Raw genomic sequence first — 24,155 nt, forward strand, 5'->3', positions numbered from 1 at the left:
TATATATATATATATATATATATACATACACATGCGCGCACACACACACATTTTTTTTTTAAACTTGATATGCTCAGTCGCTCTGTGGCCAGCAGTTGTGCATTCATCAAGAGAAATGTAATTTGTGTTAATGATGGATTTAGGGTTGTACGTTGAATGCATGACACATGATTTGCATCTGGGGGGGAAATGAAAATGTAATGAGCAATTTGAGTTAAATTAATGCATCAGTGGTCTTATTGGACATAAATTGTTTGTCTCACTAATCGTACCTCTTGTCAAATCGAATTAGCTGAGAGGGCAGTCATGCAGTAATTGGAACAGCACATGTAGCATATGTTTCTTATTTTTATTATTTTAGATACTGTATTACAATAGAACCTGGCTCGGTTATCATTTGAAATGTTTAATATGTTTTTGCTGTGCCTTCATTACAAACATTTGTCATTCTGACTGACTTAAAAATCCTAGCTACAGTTAAACCTCTATATACCAAACACTGTTAACTTGTCATTTAAAGATAATGTGTATGTATTAAACAGTGTATGTGCCTGATGCTATTTTATATACCCAGAAGCTATTGTTATTTATATGTACATAAACCTTTAGCTCTGCTTAATTAATATGTGTGATATTTGTGTTTAAGTCATTATTTATAAGCTGTACTGTATTAATACATTCTATAAATTTAAAGTTACATCAGTATCAATATACAAGTACAGTTATATCATTGATAAAAAAAAGAGGTGATTGGTATGCCTGTGCAGTGTAGTTTGTAAAATGTTTGTGTATGGCAGTTTGGTGATATCATTGACACTGATCACAGAGGGGAGCATGTGACCTCTGTCATGGAGCCATAGCTGGTCTCCATTGTTAGTTTGTTGATCAGCAGGAACATGTTAAGACATTTCTATTAGTGACAGTTTGGTGGCAGTCAGTCGTATTTCAAATGATTTTACATGCATATTTGTTGTCCTTTCTTAGTTAAAGAGTATGTGAACTCTGTATCCTCTCGGGCACTTAAACATTTCCTTTCCAAGGTTTCCAACTTTACCTTAACGCAAAGCCATTGTGTTGGCTGTAACTCTGAAACTAAAGAAAAACTCGGATCCTTAAGGTATGCTTTTTGTGCCAAGAAATTTAAATGATCATTTTGGTTGTTCTGAGGTATTATAACTGCTCAGCAGTGTTAGGGTGGTGATTTGCACCTTCTGAAAACCTTTTTGGTTTAGGAATTTACCTCAAGTGTGAGTCTCCCTCTGCAGTTCTGACAGCTTCACCATGTAAAACTCCCAACATTGCTGTTACAATTAGCATCCATAATGTCAACCATACTCTCATATACTGTTAGCGTTGTTTTGAAGAGGTTAATTCTTTAACATCTTTTCGCAACCGATTGTGGTTATAGTATTTTAAAAAAATAAAAAATAAATATTGTATATAAATCAATAGACACACATGACTGCAACCACAACCCTTGTTTGTCCATGGTGGTTATGCCCTTCCTCTCACATACAGACACTTGATACATATATCAATATGTGCAATTAAATATGTCCTGAGCCAACACACTTGGCCAATAAAGGTACTTCTTGTTCTGATTCTGACTGGGTAACAGTTTTTCATTGCTCTGATGCATTTAGTGACATATACCACCATCTGATTGTTCTGTGTTATGGCCAAGTCCATTCAGTCCCTTAAAAGGCATCACAATGTCACAGAATGAACATGCACTTATTTGTCAGTGAACTAAGCTGAGCTAAATTTCAGCAGATTTGCTCATTGCTCAAGTTCCCCAGTGTGTTTACAGCTATGGTATAGTCAGGTATTGGTCATGCTTTCACTGTTACCTCACTACAGATAGTTGCATTTAATTAAATAAATACAGACAGGTTTATCATACACTGCTTACACTTACTGATAGCTGCAAGTTAAGAGTGTGTCAGCCTCCTATTTTCGATGTCTGGACTTCCTTTACCACACACTTGTGTACCTTGTTAGGATGCTTGACGCTTACCATGATGTATGCCTTTTATATTTTCAATTTGACAGTTGGTTTAACTTTAGAGCATGAATATGTGTAATATTATTTTCCGATGACTCTATTGAAGATTCTTGGGAAATGTTCGGAAATACTGTTCAAAAGTACTCATCACAGATTTTGCTCTCTTATCAAATGTGACAAAGATAAATGAAACGTGTACATGGGCCACAATCAAGAAGCTGCTTCATCCTGTGGAATTCAGCAGATGTTAATACAGTTTCTTCTTTCAGTTCACCCCTTCCAGAGTGCTCTCTTGCTCGTTATACTGTAATCTTACTAAGGATGCCATTGTGTTTTTTTGTCTTCCAGGTGCCAGTAGTTCAACAGGCAACACCCATTGGAAGTCCACCTGCTTTTCCTGGTCCTATAATGCTGTCCCCTCCCTCTATGCCTCCAGTAGGAGCTCCTTTCATCCCGACAGAATTTGACCCCACAAAGTTGGGTAAGACATTTATATAGATAAAAATACTGTTGATTTTTTAACCATCATCTAAAGAGGAGACATGAGCATTGTCATGTTGTTTAACAGTAATCTCTCTTTGGACTTGATAATATGAACAGAGTTTTTTTTTTTTGTTGTTGTTTTTTAAGATATTTTTGGGGGCATTTTGTCTTTAATGGACAGGACAACCAAGTGTGAAAGGGGGAGAGAGAGAGAGGGGATGACATGCAGCAAAGGGCCACAGGTTGGACTCGAATCCGGGCCACTGTGGCAACCGCCTTGTACATGGGGCGCCTGCTCTATCCACTAAGCAACCGACGCCCCTATGCTGCAGAGTTGTCACTGTTCATAACTTGATGTTACATCTTTAAACTTGTGCTTTTTGGTCATTTTTTCTGATTTCTTTTAGGCTGCTACAATACTTAATTTCTGACTGTGGTTCAATAAAATCTTATCCTATTTGCAGCAGGAAGTGCAAAACCTCCAGAGGAGTCCAACAAAGATTCTAAAGGAGACAAAGGACCACCCACAGATCCGGGCACTGGCAACCAGCTGGGGTCTCCTGTGGGACCAGTGATGACCCTGCCAGGCCCAGGAATCATGCAGGGTCCCAGACCGGGCATGCCACCTCTGCAGCCTCCTCCTGTCATGCCGAGTCCTCATCTACCTCCATTCCTCCCACCTCCAAACATGGCACACATGCCCCCACAAATAATGCCTGGAGGACCCATGTTTCCACCAGATAGGTTCAGAATGGCTATGCCCTTTCCTCCTCGTGGCCCTCCTTTCCATCGACATCCTTCAATGGGACCAGAGGGCATGGATGACAGAGAAGCGAGGCATTTCCGAAATGGGAGGGCAGGGTTTGGGTGCCCTCCCTTCCACAGAGGGAGATGGTAAAGGCCGATTGAATGATGGACATGAGGAGAGAAGATGCTGAATCACTGTGACAGATACTAATAAGTATCAGGACATCTGGTTCACCAAGGACTGCTGTAAAAAAAGTGAGCGTGCAGAGACTTCTTTTCAGACTTTATTTTATACCACCAGAACCTTGTCTTAGTGTCAAATAAACAATGAAAAACAAGACAGCATTCTGAATGTGGTCCATGCTCCTTCAAGTTCACTGGAGAAGTGATTGTAAATACTGTACTTGCTTGTAGCCGTTTGCTATCTTTTTGTATATTTGAAGTTGTATAGTTTATGCTTAAATCTAATCTCAGTAGTTGGAGGTAAAACAAAGTCAAAGTCTGTATTTTTGAGCTTATTACCTTACCAGAGTTTTTGTGTATGGAAGGAGACTGTCAAAATCTATAACTCATACCTTTTTGGTATTTTGTTTTTAGTAAAATCCCTTTGTGACACAATGTTTAATTCTTCACCATAAAGGTTGGATTTCATTTTAAGCAGAAGAAGATTTCATGTCCTGCCAGTAGAGGGTATAGTAAACCCTGTTACCATGGCTAGTCTGTTGTACATTAAGGTCACACCTTGTAGGATCACCTGCAGTGAATATTAAAAAGAGGTACTACCATTTGATCGTGTGGTTTTACTTGTTTTGATCAAATTGACATTTTGAACTTCTTTCTTGTAAAACTAAATTGTGTTGATCAATAATCCTACTTAACAAATTATTATCTTTAAACATAACCTGGCCAACAGCCATCATGCAACCTCTGGAACATACATAAGTAATCCGCAATTTACCTGCCTGTCTCATATAAAACAAGAGTTACAAGACATTTATAATAATATGGCTATGCCTAAACGATTATCCTTTTTTGTTTTGATAATTTAAATAAAAGCGAGTGCAGATTTTATTCTCTTGCATTTCGTGATGCATTTGTTTCCTCACATCTGAACAAAAAATGCATCTGTTTGTGCAGGAGATGGGATGCACAGACCTGCTGCACCAAAGACCATTCAAATTATGCATTAGGGTTAAAGAAAGATATAATTTCTCATTTTTGCTCATGTTACTAAATACTCATCGACAACTACTGTGCATTTCGCATGGTTATTGAATGCCGATTCGAGGTAAGCCGCAGCTGATTGGCTCCGAGAATAAATAAGTGGCATTCTCATGATCCACTTGCACACCGTCTCCAAGGGCCGTGGGCTCCGCCCTCTCAGCGGTGTGGAAACAACACGCATGGTCCGTGGACAGGCAGACTTTGGAGAGGCGGCTGGATTCAGACACAGATGGGAAACACCGGCGTGTGAAACATGACGATTTCGGTGTCAAAACGGAAGCAGCCAGATCCCGACAGTGGCGGTGACAGGTAGGCTATGTACGGAGACCGGGAAGCATGCTGTCTTAATCATGACAAGGATAATAGGCTTGATGTCCGATCATGCTTCCGCGTGGTCCTAGCGCCGTCTTCACGCATGACCGCGTCACTCAATCATACAAGTTTATCAGGGGTGACAGACGCTGCCGCACTGAGGCTGCCGGTGCGGTCCAGTCGAAAAGGCCAACAAGCTGCGTTTTCGTGCACGGAGTGTTGCGCATGTTGTGTCGATTCATTCAGTCAGACGTCAGTGAATTGGGGGTAAAAACAGCGATGCAGTCTAAATGACGGTGGACATAGAGCAGGGTTAACGTGCATGTTCATACATTTCAATTTTTACCCCAGTGCACGAATACCTATTCTGCACAGCAGCACTGACAAATGTTGCTTTCCTTCAGCAGTAGGCTACGATGTTGGTGCCTTAACAAGACATCCATAACAAAAAACAGACACGGTAACCTGTCCGCCCTGATACCTTGGAGGTGTTTGGATGCCTCTGTGGTCATTTATGCTGTTTGGGAGAGGAGAAGCCGCGAAAAGCCTCAGTGCGGTAGATTGTTGCATGAAGCAGTGTCATTTAATCCGACTCATTGCATCTCCCTTCGTTGTAGTACACATGATCCAGGCTGTTGCTGCTGTATTTACATCTCGCTTTGGCAAATAGATCATGTGCAGGTGACTCAAATGAAAGGCGATAGCACATTTGTGCAGCTGCGTTACTCCCAATGACCTTATGGTGTCAAGTTTGTTGCAGCGTCACTGCCACAGCCTGCTGCTCAAAGTGGCGTTTTCTATCATATTTTTGTGTGGCTGTGAAACCATCCTAACAGGTATGTACACAGGTGACTATATGAACTGATGTGATGTGTAGTGCTGTAGAAGGTTGAGATCTAGCCTAATGCTGCATTGGATTTCACTCATAGGATAGCATGATCTGGAAATATTGTTATTCAGTTTTAAAACTGACCAGTAATGTTAAAGCTGACCGGACGTTTAATGTTGGGCTGATGTGTATTTGCTGTCAGTGTTTTCTGCAATTTGTGTTGCCAAGAGAATATTGCTTTTCTGCAAAAAAAATCTCACCACAGGGAGGGTAAGGTGCAGTTTTTTTCTCAGTCAGCAGATTGTATTTATGGTGAGTCTAGTATGACCTGATTGGCCCACAAAGAGGCAATGGTAAATGCAAGGGAATTTGGACAACAGAGAAAAGGTAATATCTTAACTGCTACAGCATAGGACAATTAACAACTACAGGAGACAATTAACAACTACAGGAGATTTTCAGTAATAGAAGTTAGAGTTACATCTTGACCTGCTGTGAAATGTAACAGTGCATTTTAAACTATAATTGTGGCATAATCCTGCTCTATCTTTTAAGTATCAAACAATCCACCTGTGGCTCTAAAAAGATAAGAAGTGTATAGTTTACTTCTTCATGGGAGTTAGTCTCTTGAATTCATGTCAGTAATGAACAGTTAAGAGTTTCCACACAAGGAAAAGGGTTACAACCATAGAAATCGCCTAAATCCTCTTCACTGGCCGTCTATGTGCTCAGTGTGTCGCTCATAGAATTTGGCTAAATGCACTGCCTCTGTCCCCTGCACTGTCATCCTAAAGCACCTGAGCTCTACCAGAAGTAGGTATCAAGACAAAGACAAAATTCCATAACTTTCATCAACCAATGAAGATGTATATTTTGCAGAGGCCACTTTATTCTTCAGCATTCAGCTAATAACCACAAATATGATGACAACCCTCACACATATCTGCTGTCTTATGTTGTTGTGAGAGCTAAAGAGATAAAAAAAAAAGTGGACCAACTACTTGTTAAGGTAAAAAAACAAAATAGTGAGTGAGTAACATACTATTAAATAGCAGGCAAGAAACCTGCGAGTGAGAAATGTGAGAAAATTGGAGACTGGACTCAAATAACTACAGTGCTAGTTTCCACTACACATATTTTGATTTTATGACATAAAATTAACAGCACAGTTGTGAAATTAAAGTTTTGACCTTGATTAAGTGGCCTCTTGAGTCAAGATTGTAAATAAATAAGGGAACTAATTTTACGTGTTTGCGATGTATGTTCATGATAAAATATATTGGTTACAAAAGATGACAAGATTTCACACCATAAAAAGTTTTGAAATATTCAACGAAATCTTTGTAGTGTGTGATTGGCTAAATTCTTCTTTTTAGCCATGGAAAAAAATGATTGTTGCTGTGATCATTTTTCAGAACTGCTATGCTTTGTTTTGGCATCTATAAGTCTTCACACATATGGATTTATTACTCAAACTGGGCTTAATTATGTTCTCACCAGTACCTGAAATAACACGCCCAGATATATATATACTTTTTTATGCACTTTTTTGTTTGTTTGTTTGTTTGTTTTTGTTTAAATGCCAGCTAAGTCACCTGTCCTCCATTGATCCATTCAGTTATTGTTTTGCCAAAATATGTCCAAACACATATTCAGAGTCATTGTTTGATACTCTAAAGATGCTGTACAATTTGAGTAGATTAATCATTTGAAGTTTGGTTTGTTATATTGGGTACTAATTTTAAATGACCTAAACATTTTCTAAGGCATGAGTTAAGGCAGAGGCAATGATCCACCTGTGGAAGGCGTTCTCTACAGTGGTTACAGAACCTATGCATGACCCACACAGCAGCCTGAATACTTTGTGGTGGAGACCCATGGAAAGAAAATAACCATGTTGTGGAGCATCCAGAATGGCTTCAGTGTATAGAGGTGTCCTCAGGGTGGTAACCTGAGCCCACCTGTGTGACATACCTACACAGAGACCTCAGCCTCTGTCTGTCTGTCTTTGTGTGATCAAGTTGAAACTAGTTTTGCTTGCCTCTGGCTTGTGTCCACACTCTTTAACTCTCCATCTCAAAGATCCCAAATGTTAGACCAACTTGAGGCAGTGTAGTGACTGGCGTAGCCACACATGAAAGAATGTCTACACATTCATATGCTAATTTGTTGGCTTTTTGTACAATACATGACTTTGTTCTTCATGTGTGTACAGCCATGTACTACCAAACACAGTTGATTTCTTGAAATGCGCATAATTTAACCCTGATAAGTGCTCTTTGTGAATTATTCATTTCTGTCCCACTTGCACAAAACTCTTCATTCCTTTGCAAAGTGGTGCAAAGCAAATACCGAAGACAGTCTAGTGTTTTGCATAGTGCTGAGTGAATAATGCTAACACATTATTCATTCAACACAAACTCTCTAATATCTACTGTATCACTAACAGTGGTTTGGAATTTTGTGAAATCAGTGGTTTATTTCTTTATAGCCCAGTCCATAGGGACTTGGGTTGGGAACCAGAGGGTCGCCTGTTCAAGTCCCCGTCTGGACCAAAATATGGAGCGTGGACTGGTAGCTGGAGAGGTGCCAGTTCACCTCCTGGGCACTGCCGAGGTGCCCCTAAACAAGGCACCGAACCCCCCAACCGCTCGGAGCGCCTGTCATGGGCAGCCCACTCTGACATCTCTCCACTTAGTGCATGTATAGGTCCAGTTTGTGCATGTGTGTGTTCAGACCTGTGTGTAATTGACAACAGAGTGAAAAATTGAATTTGAATTTGAATTTAGATCATGAATTAAATGACTGATGATTTGCTGTTTCCAACTTTTCAGATATAAGGATTTACTTCGATTCTGTTTTACATCATTGAAAAGTAAAATGTATTTGGGTTTTGGACTGATGGTCAGACAGAGCAAGCACTTCTTAAGCTGTAGGAAATTGTCATGTGCAATTCTTTGACATTTTTTAATAAACAATATGTTGAATTATTGGAAAAAATACTGTAAAATTTAAAACAAAAAATAAAATCATCACTTATTGCTAGGATGCACCGAATATTCGGTAACCAAATATATTCGGCCGAATATTGCCAAAAAACACACATTCGGTATTCGGTGGAATAAGTGAAACGCAAGGCCGAATAATAGCGGCGCGTTTTGATAACACAATCAGCGTGTGGTGATGGACGGAGTAAAATGTCGGCAGTGTGGCGATATTTTACTCCATCCGTCACTGCACTCGCATTTGCGACTAAAAATAGTTTTGTTCGAGCAAAATAAATCATTCAGCACGCTGTGCGAGTACAGATATCAACCAGCAGCAGAAACGAAAGCCGAATCCCGCCGGTTGTGGGTTGAACGGGGGTCACAGACACATGGGGTCACAGACACAGACAGGAATGTATTCCTGTCAAATACGGCGGCCATAGGCTTATTGGCGACGGAGAAGTCCGGCTCCAATAATGTCCTCTTCTTGGCATCATGACTGCCCAAAAGTACCTGGACAGCCGAGCCGTGGTGGCACACAGGTATGTGACGTGTCAGAGGAGAAATCAGCCGTTCACATTTCTCTCTTTGTGGCAGGTAACGGTCCACAAACCTCACCGCACTTTAGGGACTGTTCTTTACTTATGAAGGGACTGTTCTTTACTTGTCAGGGGAGGAGGGTGGCTGGTTGATTTTTATTTTATTTATTTATTTTATTTTGATCCCCGCTATGTTAATCACTAATTGATGCTGTTTTTGAAGTATGAATAAGTCAATAGGTAATTTATTCCATTAAAATATCATTGATGTATTATAGAGAAGTGATTTATCTTTTTATAAATGACAAAAGGCACATCTGCCTCATTTTCGCTGTGGTATCGTGATACTACTCAGAACCATGATATTTTCACTGGTATCGTGCCGTGGGTCCCAAATTTGGTACAGTGACAACACTAATCTGGAGGGGGTTCATCTGCAAAAACTAATGAAAAACTAAACAACGGTATTTGGTACTCGGTATTCGGCCAAGCGTTTCATTTTATTCGGCTTCGGCCACAAATTTTCATTTCGGTGCATCCCTACTTATTGCCCTAAAATGTATTTTACAGGACAGACAATTCACTATCCCCATGTATTACAGTTATAAATTTACAACTTTAACAGCACTGAACTAAACAATTTTTTAATGTAAAAGTGGTCTTCTCCCACGCAAATCCTGTAATTGAGCAGCCACATTATGTAACAATGTTGATGTTGCAGCTGGTTGTCTGAGTCCAGACTCTTAGGTTGAATGCAGTCTGTACAGACTGATTGCCAAATTTTTCTTGTGAGAATTATCTACTCTCTCTGCACAGAACAACCGATTCCTTATATTAGAGCAAGATAGATTTCATGTTGCAGCCATATGCAAGATGTGATTTCATCCAATCAATTACTTCCTACATGTATATCAGATAATCGCATTAAGAGTTTTTTGGAATTCTTCTAAATTAAGCAGTCTTTGTTCCCTTTTAAGCCCAAGTTGATGGATTAAGGACAACCATGCTTTCCTCTCCTCTTCTGTTTACATCCATGTTGTATTGAGTTACAGACAAGAGCTCGGTCTTCCCTTGTTCCCTGTGACAGGACATCTGTCTCCATTAGAGAGCACTATTGACGTGTGCTGTATCAGCCTCTCGTCCACCATCTTTGGACAGTTGAAAAGAGCAGTCCCATTGTTCACCACAATCGACCACATTGTACACATCTAAGACTGTTATGTTTTGTTCTGGACCATGTGCAGCAAAGCAGGTGATTTGCCAAATCTTTGAACCCTCCTTCAGTATTTCCCATGCATTTTAAGAACCCTTGCATATTTTTCTCATTTATTACTGACGGCAGAAGACCAGAAGTTGCCACATACTTCAGCATCTGACAAAGTGAGGTCACTTATGATGAATTCATGATGTGCTGACAGTCAGCGTAATCTGGAAAAGCATGTAGGTGGCTTGCCAAGATTTGATCCCAGATGCTTTCCAGAGGACAGCCCCTTTAGCAGTGCTGCACTTAAGAGTGTCTATGATGTACTTTGTACAATGTAAAACAGGGCTGGGTTGTATTCTACTTGGCTTAAAAGCGAGAACCAAAATCATTAAGTTAAAGCTTGTGGTAGATAAATACTGCAGACGCATCTTGTATGATTCTCAGCTTGACTTCTACGCATAATGAAGATATGGGCTTTCTCATGAATTATTACAAACTTAAACTAATATTCTCATCAAAGTCAAAACGAATGGGCTCTATGCTGTGGCTTACACCTTAGAAACAAGCAAACAAGTGCTCCCCACAAATTAAGTCGAATCGCCTGACTCGCCTACTGTTGAGTATTGACTCAAGCTTCAAAGGCTCCTTTGAGGTTGTGGTAGCCTCAGAAAAGTGATTTCTGAAAAGATTCTATTCCAGTTACAGTGGGCTACTATTCCAAAGTGATAGGCCAGTGTGTGTGTGTGTGTGTGTGTGTATATATGCAGACTAGAGGACAGCATTCAGTAGCACCCTGGCACTTGCTCTCCACAATGGTCATGGGGTTTGGAAAGACATGACAGATGAGTGTTAAAAGGCCTCATCAAAGCTCAGCTCCTCCCCGTTTCTGAGCTGTGAGCAGAAACGTATGACCGACTGTCAGAAGTGCACATGGTAATGATCATCAGCTTCACGAGGCTGATAGAGCCTTGTGGTTTTGGGATGAATAATGGATACTAAGTGCACTAAACTGCTGAGGCTATGAGCCACTTTTGGGAGGCTGGAGTTCGGCTAACTTTACCGCACCATCAATCATAAACAAGAACTTCTCAGGGCCCGTTTTGTTGGTTGAGGTTGACTCTGGTGTGGAATTTGTTTTGAAATAGCAAACAGCCGTAATTAGTTATCCTGGGTGTGCAACTGAACTTCTCTCAGTACGTATTTATTTTGTGATATGCGGCCATTGGTGTCTAGACATCAAGGCTTAAATAGGGCTGAATTTGGTAGAAAAATGTAAGTAAGATGTCTAGGTTACATAAAGAATTGCTCTTTATTTAAATGACTATTTTAGTGTAAGGCAGGTCCTAACTTCATATTGAAATATATAAATCAATGCTGAAAACAATTGGTTCAGTTAATAAAATAGTCAACTGACAGAAAATTAATAATTTTGATCATTGCCTAATTAGTTAAAGGAGCTATATGTGAGAAATCTAAAGCAAATAGTCATAAAATCCTCCTAATATGTCACAGAGACTAAGGAATAATGTTAATATAACAAACTGATCTCACCAACAACAATAGTACAGCCAGAATATTTGCATCTAAAAAATTTTTTTTGCAGTTTGCAAATCATGTTTATGTTTTGAATTTGTGTTTTGGCCTGTTGCGCCACCCACCGCCATCTACCAGTCACGCAGTCAGAGTCTCAGCATCAGTTACAGTACAACTGAGCTACAGCAGCACGGCCAGCAGCATTAGCAGTGTCCCAGTACATAGCATTAGCAACCGGCTTCTCCTCAGCTGTATCCTGGCAGCAGCGTTAGCAGCAGAGAAGCCGGACTTGCTCAAACGGTCCGCTGGAAAACCGATGATCAAGGACACGGCGACACGGCCCTGCCACGGCAGCCGCCCGTGGGCAAACAAATCAGTATCCAGTGTGCCGCTGTCCAGCAACCTCGAATCTGTAGGGGAGGGGGGGGCGGACACGACTCGCAGCAGTATTTTGAATTTGAGTGCAGTAACCGTTTTGGCCACATTCTTACATACAGCGCCTTTAAACTAATGTATGCAGAAAACATGTAAATATTTGCAGGTGAACAAGTATATTTATAGATGTCATGATGGGTTCTCAGAAATTGATGGGCATTTCATAGTTTTATTAAGACTTAACTGTTAATAGAGGAGAATAATAAACTGATTAATCAATAAAATTTGATGACTTTAACTATCCTTTTGCCTATAAATCAGTGCGTATTCAGCCATGGAAGCTTTCATGCAATTCACAAACTTTTCTTGGCCACATTATGGTCAGTGTGCTTTTTGTACAGTAACTTGCGCAGTAGATAATTGACCATACCCAGCAGCTTGTCATGTGTAGACCACTGGACTTTTAATATGCTCCAAGCATTTTTTAATAACTCATATTGGAGAGCTACCTATGTTGTATAGGTTCAGTCCCGTCCAATCAATTTTAGCTTTTTCTCCGCATTCTAAATTATTTCCCTTTGCCTTTGATGTTGACGCTTGAGAGGCAACTCACTGCTGGAGACCACTGGATCTTCCGCTAATGATCTCTACCCAGGCTGGGGTTACTGCTTTCATGTCTTGCGTAGCAGTTGCATTTTTCTCTTAAGATATCAGTTGTACATAGTGTTCTTTTTCAGCACAATGGATCATCTGTTTCCTCAAAGGGACAGCGGGGGGGGGGGGGTATGTCGTTGTGATTGAGGAGACCTTCAAGAAAATAAACACTTGAACCCTTGTAGTGATGCATGTTCTTTTCACTGGTGTTGTAGATTGAGAAGACCATCATATGCTAAACCAACTGCTGCATACAGCAGACTGTTTTTTTAATAGTAAAATCAGCTTCAACGTGATGTATGCACATTCATTATGTGTTTGTGGACCTGTAGCTTTGTCTACAGTTATGGGAATAAAGCTTGAATGAGCAGACAGATGATGTTGAATCTACATCTTGATGCATAAATGTGGGTAATACTCATGTCCTGTATGTTAATGGAGCATTTAATTGGTATGAGACAAGAAAGTATTTTGGCTTTGTGGCTTAAAGTTGTTGCTGTTGCTGATGGAGGTCAGTGGTTTCATCATACTGGACCTGTTTTCATGTTGTGGTGCAGTTTGCTGAATTTCAGGTATTATATTTGCAGTACATATTTACTCTGGTCAGTGTAAGTCATGCTACTCTTGCCTAATAATCGTGCACTGTTCTGCAAAGCAAGATAGGTCTGCTAATATTAAAATTAGGCTTGTGTATGTCTTTGTTTTGCTCACTAGTGTTGCTGACTGTATCCCTCACTATGTCCTTCAAATTCATACATTATACAAGGAACAATTTAACATCACAGCTACATTGTGTTGAATGATGTGTTGTCCTGTGGTCCATTCAGAATTGCTATAAACCAGTGCACAGTCAATTATTAACTGACCTTTATTTAGAGCTATTCTGGGGAGCCGTGCTGTGATTTATCCTGTTAGGCCAAAGATATTAGGCTCCAGTGCCTTGAGAAAGTGTTAACCCCTGTTGACTTTTTCCACATCCCATGATGTTTATGAACTCACTTCAGAACAAAGAAGTAAGAATTTACTTCTCCATGTAGTACATGTACAGCTAAAGAACCAGAAATAATTAGAAATAGTATATACTGTCATCAATTATTAAGGGTTTTTGCAGGGACACTCAAAAGTCAGTTTGGTGCAGCCAGTCTTTTTTTAAATGAGGCTGTTTCTGTTGAAGGCAACACAGCTCATCACCGGTCTAACACCGTCCCTGCTGTGAAGCATAGTGGGAGCATCAGCTGTTTTACTGGCAGTAACTAAGGCACCTGCACAAATAAAGGATGGAATAAGTGACCCTAGACTTGAATCCCACTGGAAAACCATGAAATAACTTTAAAGGTCCAGTGTGTAGGATTTAGGGGGATATATAGGCAGGAACTGAATATAATGCATATATTGGCATTATCACATCGGCCACCGTAGTTAAAAGCCCATAATTTTGTTTTAAGATCTTGGATAATAAATCTTTTCCAATACAATTTGAACTTTTTCTGCTGCAAACATGAAGAAATCAATCAGATTTTCTTTTTTTCTGAAGGTGCCAATAATATTATTACTTTTAACAGAAACATTTCAGGTAAACCAGACTGCTGTAGTTCTGTGAAGAGTTGCATTTAGTGATCTTGCATATCCTGGTGAATGGATTGCTATAATTCCTCTGCCTTCTTTTTTTGTTCACTGTGGCTGAAGGTGATTGGCAGTGATTGCAGTTAGTTGTGACACCTGAACAGCATCAGCACTCTGTAGTGTTGCTGTTGATCTGTAACCATAATCTCGCCTGCCAAATTGCTCCAGCGGTATTGAATGGCCTGTCAATGCATTGGATGTCCAATTCAATCAGCTCCTAAATTGAGTGCAGATAGCACAGGGTTTAATAGCCTTGTGTCAGTGATGAGAAAGCAGAGTATTTTGTTTAGCTGAGCTCCATGCAAGCAATCTAAATTTCTGAAATGCCTGTGGTGAGAGCAGACGTAGATTCAGCATTAGCCCACATTTCACTGATAGATGCATTTACTGCTCTGCTGCCTGATCCAGTAAATTTTTGGGCGAGGGCGCAGGCAGATAAGATAATCTCATCTCATGTAACATAAACCTATATTTACTTAACTTACACCTATGAGAATGTACTAAAAGTCACCTTAGGTAAGCATTTGGTTGTAAGTTACTACTATCAAAACACACCATCCAGGAAGCACAGGAATATATTTTTGTCTACTCTTTTAATGTCTGTCTAAATAGTAATCTCTTGACATTGAGTCTTTAGACTGTATCATGTGCTTCCAAGTCTTTTGTTGTCATTGGATCATGTCCCAACAAATTGTTCAGTAATTAAAATAAAGAAATTGGCTTATGGTGTGTTTTGTCTCTGGGATTTGTAGCAATTTTGGCACAAAACCTCAAAGAAAAATCTGTTATCCTGAAAGATTACATGTGTGAAATCGAGCTCTGGGAGTTGATAAGAATGCAGGTTATGTCTGGTTGTCTCCGCAGACCAGACATTCCTGACTTTACTAATAAACCCCAGTGGTTTAGTTTAATATCAGGGTCACAACCTTGGCAGGACATGAAAATACATTGAGAGTTGGTCAGTCTGACCATGGTGCTGAGTGCTTTTTATTGTGGTCATAGTCAACGTTAAGTCTAGACATGGAAATTCAGCCCTCCAATCTCTGGACTCCTCTCAGACAGACTAAGCCCAGTGTTCTCTCTGTTTCTGCTCCGTGTGGTTGTCAGGGTGTCTACACCCTTGACTAGCTCCGAGCATGTTTTACTTTCAGTGTGCATGCAAAGCTGCTTCTGGAGCACATGATGCAGGCAGCAGCTGAACAGACATCGCTGTGCCCTCAATCCTCCATCCTCCCCTCTCCCCTGTTCCCTCTGCTGGTTCCATCATCTCAAAATGAGTCCGGCACCACTGTCACTGCTGACGTGATAGCCACACGACATCACTGGTGCTATGACAACAGCAAGCCCAGCCTTTCTCTCATTCACAGGTCCATTTTGGGCTGTCACTGAATGTTCCAAATTATGCACTGCAACACATTAAGACTGCAACCTTTCAGCCCTTGTTGCCTTTGAGGCGAATAGAACATTAGCTTCAATTTGTGGAATCCTGTCATTACAAATCCTGCTATTTAAACCACAGACACAAAAAAAGATGAAAGCAAGATTATTTTTTTCTCTAAGCCAAAAATTAGGTAGAGTTTACATTTAAACTGCTTCTGATTCAGACTGAGAAATGCAGTCCTGAATCTGACAGTTGTGGACAATAAAAAGGCTGCAACATTTAGTGTAAACGTAAAGCTTCTCATAGTAGAGTGGAGGAGCAATTATAGAGGAGAAGAAGGAGGGAACACACATTCCTGCTGGCAGTAGGTTTGTAGTTTAGGGGGATGGAATTATAGAATGAAGGAGGGAGCAAAGAAGGGAGGGAGCAAGCGAAGAGTGTGAAAGAGTCAGCAGGAGGAGGGTGTGTGTGTGGGGTGGGGTGGGGGGTTTACAAACAGTCACTCCCCCTCTCTCCTTCAGTTCTTCAACTCATCCTTGCAAGAAGTCAGTCTGCCGTGGACTTGCAAGAGGAGTATCAATAATCCCCTCATGTGAGGCTTGAAATTTTCCCCTTAGTGATGTGTGGGATTTCTCTTGGCTTCTGTGGAAAAGCAGAAGTGACACTTGCTGGTTGTACACAGGAAGGTAAGTCATTGTATTTGCTGCTGTGTAGTTATGTAGCACTGTGTGTTTGTCTGTGTTAGTAGATAGAGGAGACAAATGGCTGTCCAGCCTCAAACCTCCCACTTTTCAAAAGAGGTGCTAAATCACACCACCAGTAACCCACTGAGTCAACGTGCAGCCTGTAAGCATACGTTTTAGTGTATTTCAGATTGCAGTTAAAGTTGTAACTCTCAAATTGCCTTTAGGGTTTGTATTTATTCTCATTAGGTGTGTGTGTGTGTGTGTGTGTGGAAAGCATATCCTGGGGTCTTTACAGCCTGTGTTTAGGGTGGGGTTTCCACTTCATGTTTGTACCTGTAGCACTCCTGTGTAGGGCACAACTTTACCTACAACAGCAGGCAGTGAGCCATTGTATTGCTCTCCATTCACTGCCAGACGCAAACAATACTGCTTGTGTCTGTGTCGTTGTAATGACAAAGAAGTGGTGGTGGTGGTGGTGGTGGTTTTGTGATGCTGAGAAAGAGAGATGATGAATTGCAAATGCAAGAGATGGTCAAAGTCAAGGAGAATTCCCAGAGCGCATCCTGGAGGGGGGCTGGAGGACTTTATGATGTGTGAGTTCATTTAAATCTTGGCTTTGTGTTTGAAAGGCCCGTTGTGACTCCTGCGGTGGGGAGAGGGGCGAGAAATGGTCATCTGGTGTCATAGTTATGGAAATGTATTGACCGATTGAGGCTTAGCAGGACAGGAGGTCAGGCTCTGGCTTTCAGGCTTGTAAATCTTGACAATGCTCCCGTTATGAAGGTGGAAAGCAAGCTTAAAAAAAAACAAACACAAACTCTGAGTTCTTTTTAAAAGCCTTATAGGAAAATCACATGCAGCGACAGGATTTTCCCCAATCTAAATTCAACCTACCAAAAATACTCTCCTGAAAGGAAAATAATTGTAATAACAGATTGGTTTGCATGGTCTTGTGTCATAAGCTTCACTTTATTGAAAGACACAGTGTGCAGAGTTCATCAGAGATCAGGTGGTCTTTCAGATACTGAGCTTATTATAAAAGTTAGACTATATATGGAGCAGAATTCAGCATGACGGCCCATGCGGCTACACAATGAGGTTTTTCTGTTTGCTTGGTTTGATACCACACGCCTCAAAGCATTGCACTTTGCTGCCTTTTGTTCTGGCTCTTTACTTGTTGAAAATTTTCACCTGTAGAATGTGCAGGCTACTGCTGCAGTTACTTTAGCACAGCTGAGGAAACACTATGGACAAGACTGTAATAAATGAGAGGAACTGTTATCTCTACCACCCAGGGTATTGGGGCTTTAAATTGGGATAATTTTTTTTGCTCAGTGTAGAAGCCAGTAGTACAATATAGACACCATGCTCTTAGTGCAGTTACATGTCCTTACCAGTCTTTTTTTTTTCTTTCTTTTTTTTGGGCACGTACATTTCCCAGTCCAAACATTCAGGAATGCATTAGTTTCAGCTACCAATTGTTTTGTTAGCTGACAGTCAAATTAAGATTTTTTATCATCAGTCATTGAATAGGATTGGTCTGCCATTTAATTTACTGCCATAGACTGGGCTGAATGTAAGAATGAGTCATGCATTTGTAGTGTAAGGATATGTAAGATGGCAAGAAATTCTTATAAACATTTACAATGAAGGGAGCATGAATAGCTGCCTCCAACAGTACAAATGAGTAAATACAGTCTTGAGCTTACATTTTTCCTTTACTGGATACCTCAAAAGTAGAGAGTGCGAGGGTGAGAAATAGGGGTAGAGAGATAGTCATGGTATGTGTGGGATGCCCTTTTAACATGCAGGTTTGACTAAACTTTTGCATCCCACTGAGCTCTGTCTAAGTACAGGGTATCAGTCAGTACATTTACATGCACAGCTTAATCGAGCTATGCTCAAAATTCGATTTTGGCATCTAATCGGACTTCTGTCCTTGTCCCAGTTTACATGCAACTGAGAAAATCGAATTACTGACGGGAACGTGTCCTCCTCCTCAACACTAGGTGGCGATATGCGTCGTTTCAGCGGGTTAATACGGCCCCCTTTCCGGTTGACCTATTACGTCACTTAATAATAAACAACTGGAGTCAGGCGGCAGACCGGCATTTTCGAACAACAGCAAGATGGATAATCGTACAGCTTTGTTCATCTCGTACGTAATGTACGCGTTACTGATTGTGCAGATGAGGTGCACGCTATCCCTCGTGGTCATGGTGATTTCGAGAGGAAGACAAGAACGCCGTGTGCTGTTGGAGGGCTACAACAATAGCATGTCTTGTCTGTTCCGGGGTCATACGCTAGTGCGGGGGGGTGTGGAGCATGCGCACATGCATTGTCTAGTTTAACTCCGATTAAGGCGTATAAATGCCGGAGAAAATCGAATTCCAATTGCATTATCTGGGTGTCTTAATCGGAGTTTTAGAACTCCGATATTAGTTGGAGTAACACGTTTACATGCACTTCAGTTGTCCAGTTATAGTCGGATTTAGGCAATAATTCGTTTTTTTCAAGTGTCATGTAAACGTACTGAGTGTGGCCTATGCTTCAGTGATACTTCAGCATGGATGATTTTTACAGACCAAAGTTTCTGCTAATTATAAAGGAATCACATGTTTGCAGCTGAAATTGAGTATTGCCTTTAACTCTACAATATGCAGCCATTTAAATTAATTAAATGCTCCACATTAGTAGAGAGTGCCTCTTCTACATACAAGTACCTTCCTGCTTAGATTCCCCTGCATGAAACTTAGTGCTTAGTACGGGGTCATCCCTATGTTCCCAGGGTTCTATGTTTCCCAGGTTCTATGTTCCCCACTTAACCCTGCAAAAAAGCTTCTATGTTCCCCGCTTACACAAAAAGGGTTCTATGTTTCCCGCTTGGTTGAGCGGGCAACATAGAACCCGGGAAACATAGAACCTTTTTGTGTAAGCAGGGAACATAGAACCTTTTTTGCAGGGTTAAGTGGGGAACATAGAACCAGGGAAACATAGAACCCTGGGAACATAGATACGCTCCCCTTACTACCAGGTTTTAAAAATCTAGTGAATGGATGGAGGTACTGGACTCCAGCTTAGATGTGACATTTCACCACAGGGCAGTAAAAGAGGGCTGTACTGAAAAATGAGATCAGGACTGCTTGGAGGAAGCGGACACATTTTCTACTTAGCTTTGTGTAGTCATGTGTGTCAGGATCCACTGCGGCTCCGCTTCAATGCACAATGCGGCATGGTAAGGGGCTGGGACCTCCAGGGGTGTTATGGTTGAGGTGGTGCTCAGGGATGAGCTCTGTCCACAGATATGATTTAGATAATATCACTTAGTTCATGTAAACACTGGCCATATGTAACTGATGGAATAACAAAACAGTGCAAAGAGGGTGCACACTTGTTTTTTTGACAGCATTATTTCGAAACTTGTTTTATATCACAGGTGAGTTTAGGAACAAACGTGCAGTTTCATCTCCTCATCTGGTCTACCAGGATTAGACGCAGTCTCCCTTCTTCAGTATCTATTTGCAAGATAACCTGAAATGTTTATTCCCTGCTCATTAATAGTGGAATCAAAATGACGAAAATGGGCTTAGACATTGACCCAGATGTGATTTTTGAGTGGAGTTTGGATTGTGTGCCTGCACTTGTGTTACGACATGAAAGGCTTGGTATTCCCACTCACTGACCTGAAAGCAAATGATTGCCTCTGTGGAAGCAGATCCTGAGTGAACCAGATTTAGAAAACATTTCCAATGCAGGATCACTGCTCCTCCATGTCCTTTGCATTGTGTTTATTCTGCTGCCAGCAAAAGGGACATTCAGGCAAAGACAAGTCAGCTGCCATACTGAGATTGGTAGGTGAATGGCTCACCCAGCAGTGGACTGGCTTCTGGTCTGAAGACATCAACATCCATTCATTGCTGTTTTTGTGGTATTGCTGGCTTATTGAATATTAGCAGAACATTGTATTAGATTTGAATTTTATATAATGCAAAGGTTGCAAGGCTAGCTGTGCACGGTGGAAGTTTGCTGACAAAGACTGAATTTTACACTCTCAAATACAGAAAATATATTTAAGTACAGAAGAAACTCCAAACATTTTTTAATCCCTTGCTGGCATGAAAATTCTCTATTACCCCTGTTTTAACATGGCTTCAGTACTAATTTATCCACTGATGTGCCCTTAAAGTTGGATATGGATTACTTTTTCCTACGTTTTTCTATTAATCCACACCCACAAGCTGAATAATGACCCTGCCTAGTTATTAAGCTGAAGACTGAGTGAGAAAGCCACTAGGACATCAGCAGCTGTAGGAAAGATGTATTGTATAGACATATATCATACTCGTTGTTTTCACCATTATCTAATTTCAGCTTGCAGCTGTTTTTCCTGTGTCAGTGCTCAGTAGATAATATTCCCTGATACATGCACCAATTTGCCATTGCAACAGAAAACCCAATGGTTTGGTAACCAGTGTGTCCCAGCATTGATACCGTTGATCACACATCTATAACCATAAAACTGTCAAGCACATTTGCTCCTTGTGTGAGAGGGAAAATTGCTGGGTGTGTTTGGAGTTAGAGTGTGGAGGAGCAAATTGTAAAAGTCTGGAATGTGAAGCATGTAAAGGCAAACTAGTGTTGATGCTCCATGTAGCCAGGGGAGACCTTTTCACTGACAGTGACAGTAACAGGCAATGAGAAGGTCAGTGACTGAAAGTCTCTGGTGATTGTGGTTGTGGTATTGTGTCACAGCAACTGCAGCCTTTTTCATTACATGAAGCATTTTTTATGCACCTCCCAGATGAATACTTCCATCGCTTGTGTGATTCTGCTGTCACTATCTGGTAGTGAAAATTTCTTCGGCATGTGATGTCAGTTTCACTTTATTGGGAGTTAATTCTGAATGATGTTCAAAGGATTTACTTTGGCACTTTTGCCTGCATCCAAATCTAAAAGCAACTGCTTCCAGAATTAAAGAAAAAAGGGTTAACAGCTCATTGATGCTCTGACACAGTGTCTTATGTAATGTACATAGAGGCTATGATTTAGCGAGGGGAAATTCAAGGAAGATTACAGAAGAAATGGGAGGATAATTGACTAAGGATGTTTGCTTAAAGTCAGCTATTCAACATGATTACTTTATTTTGGCAAATCCAAATCATAAAAGGCAATAGGGGGGGCTTACATTTATCTGTCTAACACAAGTGAAGATGAATTTGTGGCTAAACCTGCTAACTTCAAACAGTGTTGTCAGTTGTCTTTTAATCTGTGCAAGTTATTATTGGTAGAGCATTCTCCTCTGATAGGGTAGTCTGTCTGGTAAAACATGAAACGTGTAGACTGCTGTAATAGTTTTAAGTGGCTCATACACACCCCCCCCATACCTCCCCAACAGAACTACAGAGGAATCACTACAACCAAAGCCTGTATGCCCCCCCTTTGTCTTAACATTGGTATGTGGCTCATGTATACCTTAATTTAACATCTCTTAAAAGACTTCAAAGGTTGCCAATGAGGAGCTAAAGAGCCGTAAGCAGGATGTGGTCTGATAGCACCTCAGTTGTGACCCTTTGGACAAGCAAGTTGTTGATGGTGTAGATAAACGTACTCTGGCACAAAGTGACATTGCAACATCTTGTGTCTTGAGTCAGTGTGAAAAAGGCAAAGACAAAAACGAAACAGCAGTTGTCCTCAGCATTGCATGTATTTATAAATGAGATTGTGTATCATTGGGGTCTCTTAAATTAAATCTTACATCTTATCTTTGTGCTAATTTCACATATCTCCTGGTACAGCCGGTGCATAATAAGCATTATCCAGAGTTAAAATTATCACATTTAAGTGGTTGTTATTATTTTGCCAAGTTATATCTATACTTTTAAAAATACACTTTAGTAAATTTAATTTTTACCAGTGGCCATAGAAGCACAAAGTATTCTTAAACCTATAGAGTGGACAAAAGACTTGTTGACCCAACAAAACCTGCAGCATCTGCTGTACACAAACCCCATACAGCGTAGACACCAGCAGAAGCAGTGACCTCTGCACACAGTGGTGCCCTAGAGAAAACACTGGCAGGGACAAAGGTGCCACCAGGCTAAATAACACCAGCTGCTGCTCAACAACAGACTCCAAAATCTGCCTACAGATTTATGCCAAAGAATATAACTCACTGTTAAACTTGCACATCTAGGGCATTGATGTATACATCATTTGCACAATAGGGCTTCTCTTTTGTCATCCTTAAAATGGACAAACACTGCAGTACTACCTTAAAAAGACCCATGATTAGTATAATAGGATGAGGATGCAAAAAATGTGTTTTGACTGATACAATCATAGCCACAATAATAATAATTGGAGGAAACAAGGAAAATGTCTCTTTACATCAAACCTTGACTCCTCTTCGTATTGGGACTGTAAAGTCTACTTGGCTGCTCAGAGTAGCTCGAATACCCTACTCAATTCTGAGTAGGGATGCACCAAATATTCAGTAACTGAATATATTCGGCCGAATATTGCAAAAAAACACACATTCGGTATTCGGTGGAATAAGTGAAAAGCAAGGCCGAATAATAGCGGTGTGTTTTGATAACGCAATCAAACAGCTTGCGGTGACGGACGGAGTAAAATATCGGCAGTGTGGCGATATTTTACTCCGTCTGTCACCACACTGGCATTTGTGACTAAAAATAGTTCTGTGCGAGTAAAATAAATCATTCAGCATGCTGTGTGAATACCAGCAGCAGAAACGAAAGGTGAATCCCGCCGGTTGTGGGTTGAACAGGGGTCACAGACACAGACAAGAATACGTATTCCTGTCAAATACGGCGGCCACAGTGCTTTGCAGCGCAAGATAAGGCTTAGCGGCGACAGAGAAGTCTGGCTCCAATAATGTCCTCTTCTTGGCGTCATGACTGCCCAGAAGGACCTGGACAACCGAGCCGTGGCGGCACACAAGTATGTGACGTGTCAGAGGAGAAACGAGCCGTTCACATTTCTCTCTTTGTGGCTGGTAACAGCCCGCAAACCTCACCGCACTTTAGGGACTGTTCTTTACTTATGAAGGGACTGTTCTTTACTTGTCAGGGGAGGAGGGTGGCTGGTTGATTTTTATTTTATTTATTTATTTTTATTTTGATTCCCCCTTATGTTAATCACTTATTGATGCTGTTTTTGAAGTATGAATAAGTCAATAAGTAATTTATTCCATTGAAATATCATTGATGTATTATAGAAAAGTGATTTATCTTTTTATAAATGACAAAAGGCACATCTGCCTAATTAGCAAGAGCAGGTTCGCTTGCAAAACTAATGAAAAACTAAACAACAGTATTCAGTACTCGGTATTCGGCCAAGCGTTTAATTTTATTCGGCTTCGGCTTCGGGGTCTGCCCATTTTTCCGACAGCCCATTGGTCCGACATCCCATTGTTCCGACCATATTAAACCCATTGTTCCGAAGTCCCGTTGTTCCAAAATCATCATGATGCCCTGTGGTTAAGGTTTGGTTAGGTTTAGGCACAAAAAACACTTGGTTAGGGTTAGGAAAAGATCATGGTGTGGGTTAAAAT

General features: G+C 40.7%; 2 protein-coding genes across 6 annotated transcripts in view; both read left to right on the forward strand.

The window, feature by feature from the left end:
• The window catches only part of LOC126383178 (SR-related and CTD-associated factor 4-like), a 35,940-nt gene extending 31,918 nt beyond the window's left edge, over positions 1–4,022 (forward strand). Inside the window, exons 17-18 of one of the 2 annotated variants that reach the window (XM_050033656.1) lie at positions 2,354–2,486; positions 2,670–2,917. In XM_050033656.1, the coding sequence (XP_049889613.1) occupies positions 2,354–2,486; positions 2,670–2,710 (174 nt within the window). In that variant the 3' untranslated portion in view covers positions 2,711–2,917. Of the gene's footprint in view, positions 1–2,353; positions 2,487–2,669; positions 2,918–2,952 lie in introns of those variants that run through there. The other variant, XM_050033648.1, reaches the window with a different exon arrangement.
• Positions 4,023–4,633: 611 nt separating this feature from the next.
• Positions 4,634–24,155, forward strand: part of tiam1b (TIAM Rac1 associated GEF 1b) — a 56,192-nt gene continuing 36,670 nt past the window's right edge. For 2 of the 4 annotated variants that reach the window (XM_050057244.1, XM_050057270.1), the window contains exon 1: positions 16,447–16,582. The gene's annotated coding sequence lies outside the window, so the exon portion shown is untranslated. Of the gene's footprint in view, positions 4,769–16,446; positions 16,583–17,120; positions 17,176–24,155 lie in introns of those variants that run through there. The other 2 variants (XM_050057253.1, XM_050057261.1) reach the window with 2 other exon arrangements.

The sequence above is a fragment of the Epinephelus moara genome, chromosome 2, assembly GCF_006386435.1.
Source record: "Epinephelus moara isolate mb chromosome 2, YSFRI_EMoa_1.0, whole genome shotgun sequence".
Taxonomy (NCBI): Eukaryota; Metazoa; Chordata; class Actinopteri; order Perciformes; family Serranidae; genus Epinephelus; species Epinephelus moara.